Raw genomic sequence first — 11470 nt, forward strand, 5'->3', positions numbered from 1 at the left:
AGAGAAAGAGCCTAGTCAAAGATCATGCCAAGGTTACAAACATGAGCAAAAAGAATGACACCCGGTGTCCATAAACACTAGGTGGAAATATTTAGAGCTCTGTTTTGACCATGTTGAGATGAAGCTGAAGGTTGGACATGCATGAGGAGATGTCAGGAAAACAAGCCAAGATTTGAATTTGGACAGAAGGAGGCTGGTCAGGGATGGAAAGGTAAATCTGCACATTGTCGGGATAAAGATGATAGATGAATTAATATTTGTGAATGGAACTGGCCAAATCCAGGATGCATAGGAGAAGAGATAAGAGCCAAGAGCAGAAGCCCATAGGACCTCCCAGAAAAGGTTCCAGTTAGATTAAATTTACATACGGAGGACAGATTTCTATTTTTTCTAGTTTAACAAGCTGCCTCTCAGAAACAAAGATGCTGTGTTAGTTTAAGGCACTTACTGTACAAATAGTTGCATGTGTACTAAAATTATACTCACAGGAGTAGCCTCAAAGCCTCACAGGAGTAGTCTCAAAGGGTACACAGATGTTTACAGAATTGAAAGGTAATCTCCTCCCATAAATATATTAATTTTCAGTTTCATAATTAATCCTCCTTTCAGCTTAAACAAAATAGAAAATCCTCTCTACAGCTCTTGTTCTCTGTTAGGATAAATGGTTACTGATTTCCCTTCTAGGATGTATGATCCTAGCACAAAGCTGGCAAACTCCCAAGGGTCAGAGCACCTGCCATTGTCTTCAGCAGGCCATGCCATTCACTAGCACTATAAAGAGCCATAGCAATCCTGTGTGTAATCCCCTGTAATGATAATCACCTATAAACTCTTCCTTCCTCAGCAGATGGTGGGATTTTGTCTTCTTCTTCCAAACATGAAAGAGCCCACAGCCATGAAAGGAGCTGAAGGTGTAAAAATAAAGTCTATTCCAATTTGCAATGGTTAATTATCTTCTCTCCTGCAGTACTAAAATACCCCTCAATCAAATATGGGATACAAGGCACAACAAAGATCACAAATGAGGAGCACTAGAAAATTCTTCATAAAGGAAACAGCGCTTTTCACTCTCAGTTTTAAGATTCTTCATTTGTAATATAATTTTTAATAAGAGTGAGGAGACAGGAGACATGAAATGTATGGCACAGAAGGAGCTACTGGATTAAAACAAGGGAAGTTTTAATAATGAAAAGGCTCTCTTATCAAGTCAGTGTTCTTGAAATCTGCTGAAAAAGAATTTTCTCCTGCCTCCAAACCAGAAAGTATGAGGAACTTTTAAAAATACTGAACAGTTCAATTTCTGTGAGCTACCAGGTAAGAACAAATTTAGAATGAATTCAAAATCAAAAAGCAAAGATGGGTAGAAGGGAGTGAGCTTGAGACTATGCAGAGCTGTGAGGAAAAAGAGGGGGGGTGAATCATTAAGCAGTTTACCTAGAGAGGAAGAAACACGGTAGCTTGATATTGACTATGAAATGTAAAGAGCCACTGGCAGAATGAAAAGAAGAAAAGAAAATAATGCAAGGTTCTCCTCTGAGAGCAATACAAATAAAATGAAAAGAAGGTGCTAAGTATAAAAAACAGTTCTCTTTGGGACTGAATGGCTACTGAGAGAAATCTACCCAATTACTGTAACTGGCATAGAAAAACATTGGAAGCAAGCAGCAACAAGGAGAGTGCAAGGCAGGAACAGTACCATGACGGTCATTTTCAATTTTCTTTTTGAAGAAAAGGAGGAGGAGGAAATTATGTACATTAGGCTCTGTAACTACTTCCCATTCATTTGTGGCATGAAAATGTAACCCTTCCATTTTTAGTAATTCAAGTATAATTGGTCCATTTCCCCAAGGCCAGAAATCCTCCTGCCTAGCAAGCATGGTGTCCCAGCACATGGGAGCCAGCTGCAAAATGATTACGTCCTACTGAGGAATAGCTGATGCCCTAAATGAATCAAAATTTCATTTTAAATATTTATTCTGAAAAATTATTTACTCATTTTCTTCCCTAAAACAAAGGCTACAGATGGACAAAAATCTAAGCACTACTTTTGGGCAAGTCACAAGCCAGGGATGCTTTGTTTCTTTCTTATGGCAAAAACACTCTAATAGGTATGCTACAATGTCCTTCCTTTCTGTCTGCCTGTTCCCCTTTAACAGGTACAACAGTATGTAAAAACCCAACTGTTGGAAAACAACACACTGGAACAAAGAGGCTGACCTGGTATGATGAGTGCATGCCTCCACGGTGAGAAATCCTGCTGGAAGTTCTGATTTTTTTCAGGTCTCATAACCTTGACAGTGCTCCATAAAAACCTTGCATGGGCTGCTATCTAGGCCTGTGCGAAGCAGCAAGTATTCACTTCAAATTAAGATTTGGCCAATTCAGAGGGGCAGTGATTTGATTTGGTGATTCAAATTACTGTCCTGATTTGATTCAGCTGATTTGGATCCAAAAATCTGGCGCCGATTTGGCCATAGACTAAACAGGCAGCAGTCCTCACCACACTGGACACCACTATCTCCAGCTTGTAAGTCTGTTGTAGTGGGCAGAGTGGGGAGGGAAAGGGAGTGGGCGGGACACACAGATCAACACCCCCACAGTGAGGGAGGATTGGGGCTGGGGCATAGGCAGCGGAAGGGGGATGCTAAAAGGGCTCAGCCCCGCCCAAACACTAGGTGAGCCTGGCCGCAGGCTGCTGCAGCAGGGGGGACAGGTGCGCTGGGATCACAGCCAGCCCATCACAGCACGTCAGTAAGTTTTTTTTGACTGCCTGGGCTTGGGGGAGGCAGATCGAGACCCCCACACAGTGCAGGAGGGAGCAGAGTAGGGGCAGGGGTGAATCATTCACCCCTGTCCCCACCCCGTTCCCTGCTGCACTGTGGGGACTGCCCCACAACCCGGCCTGGCTGGGGCCCCAGCCAGGCCAGGTTGTGGAACAATGGGGGCCTGGCAGCTCATCTAGGGGCATGGGTGGGCAGCTTTCCCCACAGTGCACACCATGGGGGAGCCGAGGAAGGGGGGCACATTTGTTCCCCTCCTCCTGGCTCCCCCGCGCCATGCCCCTGGATGAGCTGCTGGGCTCCGATTGCCCCATGACCTGGCCCAGCTGGGGCCCCATTCATGGTGAATGGGGCCTTGGCTGGGTCATGGGACAATTGAAGCCCATGGTTCCTCCAGAGCCAATGGGGGGAACCAAGAGGGGGGGGGGCGGTGGCCCCCGCTCTTTGCACAGGGCAATGGCAGGCTGCACCTGCACTCTGTCTGCTCCCCGCCTCCGTGCCTTGCTGTAGCCTTTGAAAGCAGTGCCATGTGCCTCACTGCCTAGCCCGCTCAGTGGTGGGATGCACACGGTGCTACGCCACTTTCAAAGCCTGCAGTGAGGAGCAGAGGTGGGGAGCAGGCAGAGCGTAACTGTAGCCTCCCCTTGCCTTCTGCAAAGATCAACTCCCTGGTTCCGTGGCTCTGGACGAGCCAGCAGACTCTTCTCAGGGTGGGGTGGTGCGGGTGTCCCAGGAGCTCTGTCCCCTCCGGCCTGGCGACACAGCTGAGGCTGGTCCTGCTTGAGTTCCGGGCCCCTCCCAATGGTGCAGGACTGGGGCCAGGCTGGGGCTGGTGTGGAGTGGAAGCCAGGGCGGGTCCGGGGCTCAGGGCGGTGGACATAAGACCTGGGCAATGACCCCTGGAGCAGGGGAAGGCACGGCCACACGGGTGCCGCATGCTCTGGCCCCAATCCCAGCCCAAACCTCACTCCTTCCCCCATTCCCCTGCCCCTTCCCCTGCTGACTTTCGGGTGGGGGGGCTATGCGCACATGTGCACAACCCCCTCCAATTTTTTTTCCTCCCTCTGCCTATGGGCTGGGGCTGGGACAAGCTGCCCAGCCGGGGCGGGAGGGCACAGGACTCAGAGAGGGGGGCTCCTGCCACTGCACACTACCAATCTAGGAGGGCATGGGAGCAGGCATGTGCCTCCGGATCTATACGAGGCAGACTGGGTCAAGCTGCACTCTGGGAGGCTAGCTCCAGCCGCCCACTGTCAGGCTGCTCGCAGCCTGGCAGGTGGAGCTAGGGCTGCACGCTAGGTGGCTAGACTCAGATGCAGCCTAGAGTGCAGCCAGAGCTCCAACCACCCTGCAGAGTGGAGCAGGGGTTATGGGGAGGACTGCAGCCACCCTAAAATTCTCCGGAGCCCCTGCCCCTGGCTCACCCTGATTTGGGTGCACAAGCCCGCCCCCATGACCTGCCACTGCTCGCCCAGCTGGGACAAAGCTGCGGCTTGTCCAGGAGGCATGGGGAGGCTGGGCGAGCGATGGGAGGGCATAGCCCCTGCTAAGAGTGCCTCCTACTGCCCATCTGGAGCGCAGCCCGGCCAAGCCCGCCCTGTGAAAATCCGGGGGCGCACACCCACTCCTGTGCCCTCCTGGATGGCAGCATGCAGTGGTGGGAGCCTCCCTCCCCAAGTCCCGTGCCCCACTATCCTGGCTGGGCAGCTTGTCCCAGCCCCAGCCCCAATCCCTACCTTACTGTGGGGGCATTGATCTGTGCCCCACCACCCCTTCTCTTCCTCCTCTGCCCACCACAACAGACTTACCAGCTGAAGGCAGCTGTGTCCAGCATGGTGATGATTGCTGCCTGTTTAGTCTATGACCAAATCTACCCAAATAGATTCAGAGGCTTCTGATTTGATTCAGAACTTTTAATTGGTCTCCTGATTCCATTCAGATTCAGAGATTTGGCTGCTGGATCAGGCTGAATCTCCTCCAAATCAAATTGGCTACTGAAGCTTTGCAGAGCCCTACTGCACTCCTGGTGATGTGCCTGTTACTTACCAAATTCTTATAAATAAATGTTTCGTGCAGATGGGTCTGTAACATTACAGCTCAGAAAACATTTTTTAATGTAAAATAAAACAGAGGGCTCTGTTTATTTTGTACAATGGAAGGGCTGGGAGATAATGTGACAGCTGCAGGAAGCTGGGGGTGGAACAAAGAACAAATAAATTTCTCTTCGTGCTTTCTTCCATTCTCTCCCATACAATGCGTTGGAACTCCCTTCCTGACTATCTCCATGTCTCTTCCCTTTCTGCCTTTCAAATCTCTTCTCAAACCTGCATATTTTGCATGTCATTCTGCTAAAAATCAAGTTCAGCCACTGCCTCACTTCACCATTCCTGTACTAGTGTTGTTCCAAGGAATGTACCGAAACTTGAAAGCTATTGTTCTGAAGTGTTTACCTCTTGCTTGGTGGTTTCTTCAATATTTGCACAGACTGTTAGCTCTGTAGGTCAGGGAACATGTGGATTCTTTCAATGTCTCTCTAACTGTGGTACATTAGTAATAACAAATGACCTGAAGACAGACATTCAGTCAAGATTTTTAAAAGTGAAAAAAGTGATTTTGGGTGCCCAGCTAGAGACAATGAAGCGAGAAGTGCTGCATATCAGTGCCCTGATAATCAGCCCCAATTAAGGGTGTGTCAACTCAGGCCGTGAACAGGCATTACATTTGTGCTGAAAAAAATGCGCCTCTCCCATAAATATATTAATTTATGGCAGCTGTTCCAGCACTCCACTGGCATCACCCTGTCCCATCCAGCACACCCCACATGCTTCCTGTTGGTCACTCAAAGACCCACAGCAGCATCAGGGACTGGATGATACAGCTCTTAAGGTCATATCTTTGACACCCCTGCTGTAATCAGACCACTATGAGGAACTTGGAAAATATCTTTGTCTCCAAGTATATTCTGTTCTCTCTTTGCTCCTGCCAAAGAGTCAGAATTTTCCTAGTATCTATATTTTAAAATGCACTTCCTAGGCAGCAAGAAATTTAAAATTGACATTTTTCCAACATGAGCTTCTATATTCATCACCATAAAGAGGCATCCTCTCAAAAGAGATTCCTATCACTACTCTCTCCACAGGAAACAAACCTTTATTAGACAGGTTCGTGTAATATAAAATTTTCTCAAATCCTAGAGCAGAGATAAGCAACCTCTGGCATGCATGCTGAAGCATGGCACATGAAAGCATTTTGCTTGGCACATCCACCTAGAGGAAGGGGCCCAGGCTGTGCTGCCACAACAAGAATCAGGCCCCTTGCAGCTCCCCCACCACCTGCCCCTGGCATGCCAACCTCTTACAAGTTGAGGTTGCAGGTGTTTTTGCCACACTGCCCAAAATGTTGCCAACCTCTGTCCTACAGTATTTATACAACAAAGACTTTTCTTAAATTCATGTTAAAGACAGCTAAGGAAGTCAGCAATAACATTTTCCTCAGGTTGCACATTCTACAAAATGAAAAAATGTAGTTGGGTTATACACAATTAGCAACTCCAATGGAGAAATAATGGAACTGAATTTATAATCATAATAGACTTGCTCTTTTCTTTGTTTCTCTTTCTTGGTGGCAGACACAAACCCTTCTTGCTGCCAAATGAAGGTCTTGTTACCATCTTTTTATATCTACAGTACAGTAATCGCCCAACCATTTTTCACGATCCAAAGTTCATTTTGGGTTTCCAACACTTGCTTACGCATCCTACGTAAACCGGGAAAGCAGGAAGGGCAGTCTAAGTAGAATGCCACTGGGAATATAAAAGAAACAGCATTTCAGTGATCTGTGAAGCACTCAATGTTTACTGGCCCCGAGATGACAGACAAGTACAATTATGTGCTCTTCACTGAAATGCTAAAAAGAAACTGCTTGTCAGGCACCCTATGGCAAGGAGAAGAGTAGGCTGCTGATATCCTGGACTTCTTCTGTAGACATGCATTTCATTACAAACCTCATGAATTCCCTCATTAAGGCTAAGTAAAACTAGGGCAGGTTTCCTGACCAACATTTATAAACCTATGCTTTTCTTTCTTTATATAGAACAAGTTTTCATTAGCATTTACATATTTAATTAAGTGACACAGGCTAACACTGAAAATGCTTTCTAACCTGCTTAATTTCTTCCACAGAGGAACTTGATTAAGGTGATATGAGGCTCATCTAACCCCTAGGGCCTCTATGTTCCACAGCAATATACAATCAATGGCTGGGACCCTCATGTGCTGTAAACTGAAGTAAATCCACTGAAGTCAATGACATGTTGACTTGCCTATACACAGAAGGGACTGAGTCCAATGCTACAGGAGGTGCCCTCTAGCCATACATCCCTGGGTACAGTAATTTACAACCACTGGGGATCTGATCCCACATTCTGAAATATAAATCTATGACTCAGCTTGACTGAACTTTAGTATATGTGTTAAACAAACTGCAGGGCAAATTAAGGCAGAAAGAATTTAATTCCCCAAGTAGGATTTCAGCCACAGTTCAGAAGTTAAAGGGACTTTGTTCAGTGAATTACTTTAAGGATTTCTTTACTGATACTTTATCAGCTAAAATTACTTAGACAGAAAGAATGTTAAAATCTGATATTGTTCTCCATTATTAATGATCTACATATGCTTTTCTGCTTGGAGCACAAAACAGACTAGCCAGTTTCCCTTTCTGGTTGTCATTAATCAGCACACTGTCACACAATATAAGCATTGAGGAGGAATGTTTACATCCTTATCAAACACTGTTCCTACTAAATATTTTTTAAAATAATTGATAGAGTTTTGTTAATCTTAAATTGCACATTACTTAACATAATCTAAAGCAACTCAAACACCATTGCTCTTTACTTTGCAAAAAGTAAAATGGAACCTGCACCAAACAGACCCTCAATAAATGACCTATTTTTTTATGTCACACTACAAGATGCTACTTCTCCTTGGATTGTCCTTGTGCATTTGTTAAATACTAACTCTGCTCAGACGAAACTGCCAGCTTTCAAACTGTTACTACCACTTCAGGGAGCACTTGCTGAAAAGTATTTTGCAGAGGTCTTCAGTGTTGATACAGAACTGGTCCAAACTTGTCCAGCTTAATTCTGGCAGGGTGACAAAGCAAAGGGGAAGGCCTGAAGACTTCAGCAGCCTGTAGTCTATAGTATCTTTGTGTATCAAGTTCTGTTCTGACATGCATTATTTTTATAGGCTATGTGAGGAGACACACTATTTCTGAAAAAAAGTTAGGCAATTTCCTAGCAAAGATTACTAAACAATTCCTGTACATGGATAAAGCAATCTAGAACACTGTGTACCCTAAACACTAACATTAGCACACAAAATATTTCCCTTTTTACAAAGCTTTAAAAATTTGCATTTACCATTAAAAAAACCCCCAAAACTACAGTATCCACAACTTGAAAATTGTACCACAAAACTAGCTCGCTATTTCCTGATGGACATCCAGCAGATAAACAGCTTCACCTAGTGGCTGAACACAGTTATAGAAGTGTTCAAACAGCTTGCAAGGTCTCCTCTGCCTCATTTGTCTCATCTGTGGCCAAAACAAAAAGGATTGGCACCAATATCAACACTAATGTCTCACCATTTATCAAACAAAACTAATAATCTCAACACAGAAGGTCTGCAGTAGAGGGACAGAACAAAAATATCCTAGACTGTTTAACTGGAATCAAAATGAGCTCAATGCTCTTATAACAAAATTCTAGAAGAAAAACATAACATAAAATACATAACCCTTTCTCCTCCTCTCCCAACAGGGCCCTTAGATAAACTACCTTTTAAATTCACAAACTATAAAGCTACTTAACTTGTTATACATATAGACTTTTTTCCTATTGCTTAATAACTCAGCAAAAGCCCAGAAGACTGGGTGAATTGACAAGACTATAAAAAATGGGGCAAGACATATCAATTTTGGGTCTTGTTCTGCATGTCTTCCTGGAGCACTGGTTCATCTGATGAGATGGACCGGCAGGAACCTGGCTCCCTACTCATGATCAACTTGGCTGGCCACCAAGTTAATCCGAGTATTGATAAAACTGGTAATGTATACCAGTGCAGAACATAAATTGGGGTATGAATGTTGGGGGGGTGGGGGAGGGGTGTATTAAGCACTTAATCAATGAACGCAGCCTCTTACCTTATCCTCCCTTATAAGGTCTCGCTCATGATTTGAGCAATTGGCAATTTGCGTAACAAACTGATGTACTTGTGGGACTCCCATTATCAGAATATATGAGTGCTTCAGTCTTCAGTTAGAAATGCAAAAATCTAGAACTCTTGGTTCACAGATGATACCTTTTATTAGGCCAACTAAGAAACTGCAAAAAAAATATCTTTTTCTGTAAGCTTTTGGGCTCACATACCCTCTATCAGGCTCAGGGAAAATTGATAAAGGGTGTGTGAGCCCAAAAACTTGCAGAAAATGATAGGCTTTTTGCGATTTCTTTGTTGGTCTAATAAAAGTTCTCCCTGAACCAAGAGTTCTAGATTTTTGTATTTTTTTTTGTCTCAGGCCAACATGGCTACAAAATACACCCCTCGCAGTCTTCAGTGTAATTCTTCTTCCAACACCCACATCAAGTAAGGAAAGGCTATTTTCACTGTTCTACAGATAGTGTCTTTGGGCACAAACAGAAATGACATTTGTCACCTGATAAGCCCCTTGAAATCACTCTAAAGCGATGCCCAAACAGAAGAGCATGGCTGCAGAGCTCTCCAATCGTGCAACAAATTAACCTTCATTGTATAAGGGTTCAAATGAAGCTGCTCCTAAGTGGAGTGACTTAATTAATTTTTGTCTGTTCTGGTTGCAGCACAGCAAACTGCAGCTGCTGTCTCTGGATGGGCGGAGGAGAAGGTGGGGGACGGAGGTACTTCTCTGGTTTTCTCAGCCCCACTGGAGTACAGGGGCCAGTGGATTGGGACTTCTCCTTCAGTTCCTGCATGATTTGACTGAACTTACACAAGAAGCCTGCATTCAACAATATGCCCCAGCACAAGTCTCCTGAGTCTTAAACAGATGCCCTAATTGTTTGCACATACATCTTCTCTCTAGTTTTTCTGCTGTGCTGTACTGCCATTTTAAATCAAACAGAAGCCAATACCCCTCCTTCTCATGACTTTGTTGACTCAAGAATCACGTGGACTTTTGAATGTGGACTCTTTTCACAGCCCCCACTGGTCAAGTGGCCATACTGCTACTCATCCTGAGCTCTCACACTTCAAGGGTCACTCCATAAAAAAATAACTACAGTAAAAGCTCTGCTATCCAGCATCATGGGGAATGGGGAGCGCTGGTTCATCAAATATGCCGGTTATCTGAGAGTTATGTCACAATACAGCACAAGCACAACGCAATCACAATGGCGGATGTGTACATTTGAGACTGCTGCTAGCGACATCGCTGGGCAGCATCCTGAAGCTTCCGTAAATGACAGATCTACGAGAAGAGCATGGCAAGATGCTGGATGGCTATCAGAGTATTTCCGGATACATGAAGTAAGATTTGTATTGCCATCTATGACAGATGCTTGTTAATAGAGCATTCCAGGTGGTAAAGTGCCAGATAACACAGCTTTTACTGTACCTTATTTACCCAAATCCAAGATAAGTTTGAATTTAAAATGACCCTCCAATACTTAGATTCCATACATGGAAAAATCATGAATTGTTTATAATTTTCTATGTCTAGAATCTAATTACAGCCCCCGCCCAGTGCCAGTGTGCCCTAGCTCCTGCCTCTGCCACAGTACCTGCCCCCCTGACACCTGCTCCCTCAACACTTGCCATAGATGTAGGGGGAAAATATTATTTGCGGGGGCTACATGCATGCATCGGCACAAGAAGTACAGCTCCCATCATACTCTGTGCAGTATGATGCATGTGCAGTTAGACTCTTCTTCCTCAGCTGCCTGGAGCTGAGCATGCATGGGGTGCTGGCCTGGACGCACACTGTGTGGCGCCATGGTGCTGCTGCTGTCACTGGCCACTGCAAAATTAGTTTGGGGGGGCTAAGGCCCCCCCCAGCCTTGGCCTTCTGCCACCCATGCCACTTACCCCTCTATGCCTGTGCCCCCTGTGCCTGCATCCCCTGGAGCTTACCCCCACCCCCTCACCCAGTAAGTGGCAGCAGTGGTAGCAGAAGGGGGAGTGGCAGATGGTGGGGAGACAGACAGGGAAGAAGAGGCTGTGGGACAGAGGTGGCAGCACTGGGGACAGGCAGGGGTGGGGGCAGAGCAGTACAGGACAGAGGCAGCACAGGGCAGGCAGGCAACAGCTGTGGCTCCAGCTCTGACAGCAAGTAGGACCTGGAATTGGAGCTGCAGTAGCTACCTGCCCCTCTCCCCTCTCCCCACAGCCTTGTACTCAAATCCAAGATGAGGGGCCTTTCCCCCCCATGTTTAATGGGGAAAAAGACCTTGTCTTAGATTTGAGTAAACATGGTAAATAAATAGTTGGACCTACCAGTAATTTCAGTTGTCATTGAAACTAGCACAGAAAGATCCAAAGCTGTGATGGAAATATTCACAGAGTAATTAGTGCCAGGCTGTAAATCCAGACAAATTTCTGGAGTTAGCTTGTACGTGGTGAGGTTAAAGGTCATTTCATGAAAGAATTCCTGCT

At 45.6% G+C, this 11470-nt stretch overlaps 1 protein-coding gene across 1 annotated transcript in view; it reads right to left on the reverse strand.

Moving 5' to 3' along the window:
* Positions 1 to 11470, reverse strand: part of SUSD1 (sushi domain containing 1) — a 106569-nt gene that overhangs the window by 23904 nt on the left and 71195 nt on the right. Inside the window, exon 16 of the mRNA XM_006027717.3 lies at positions 11312 to 11470. Within this exon, the coding sequence (XP_006027779.2) occupies positions 11312 to 11470 (159 nt within the window). The remainder of the gene's footprint in view (positions 1 to 11311) is intronic.

The sequence above is a fragment of the Alligator sinensis genome, unplaced genomic scaffold (genome assembly GCF_000455745.1).
Source record: "Alligator sinensis unplaced genomic scaffold, ASM45574v1 scaffold371_1, whole genome shotgun sequence".
NCBI classification, from domain to species: Eukaryota; Metazoa; Chordata; order Crocodylia; family Alligatoridae; genus Alligator; species Alligator sinensis.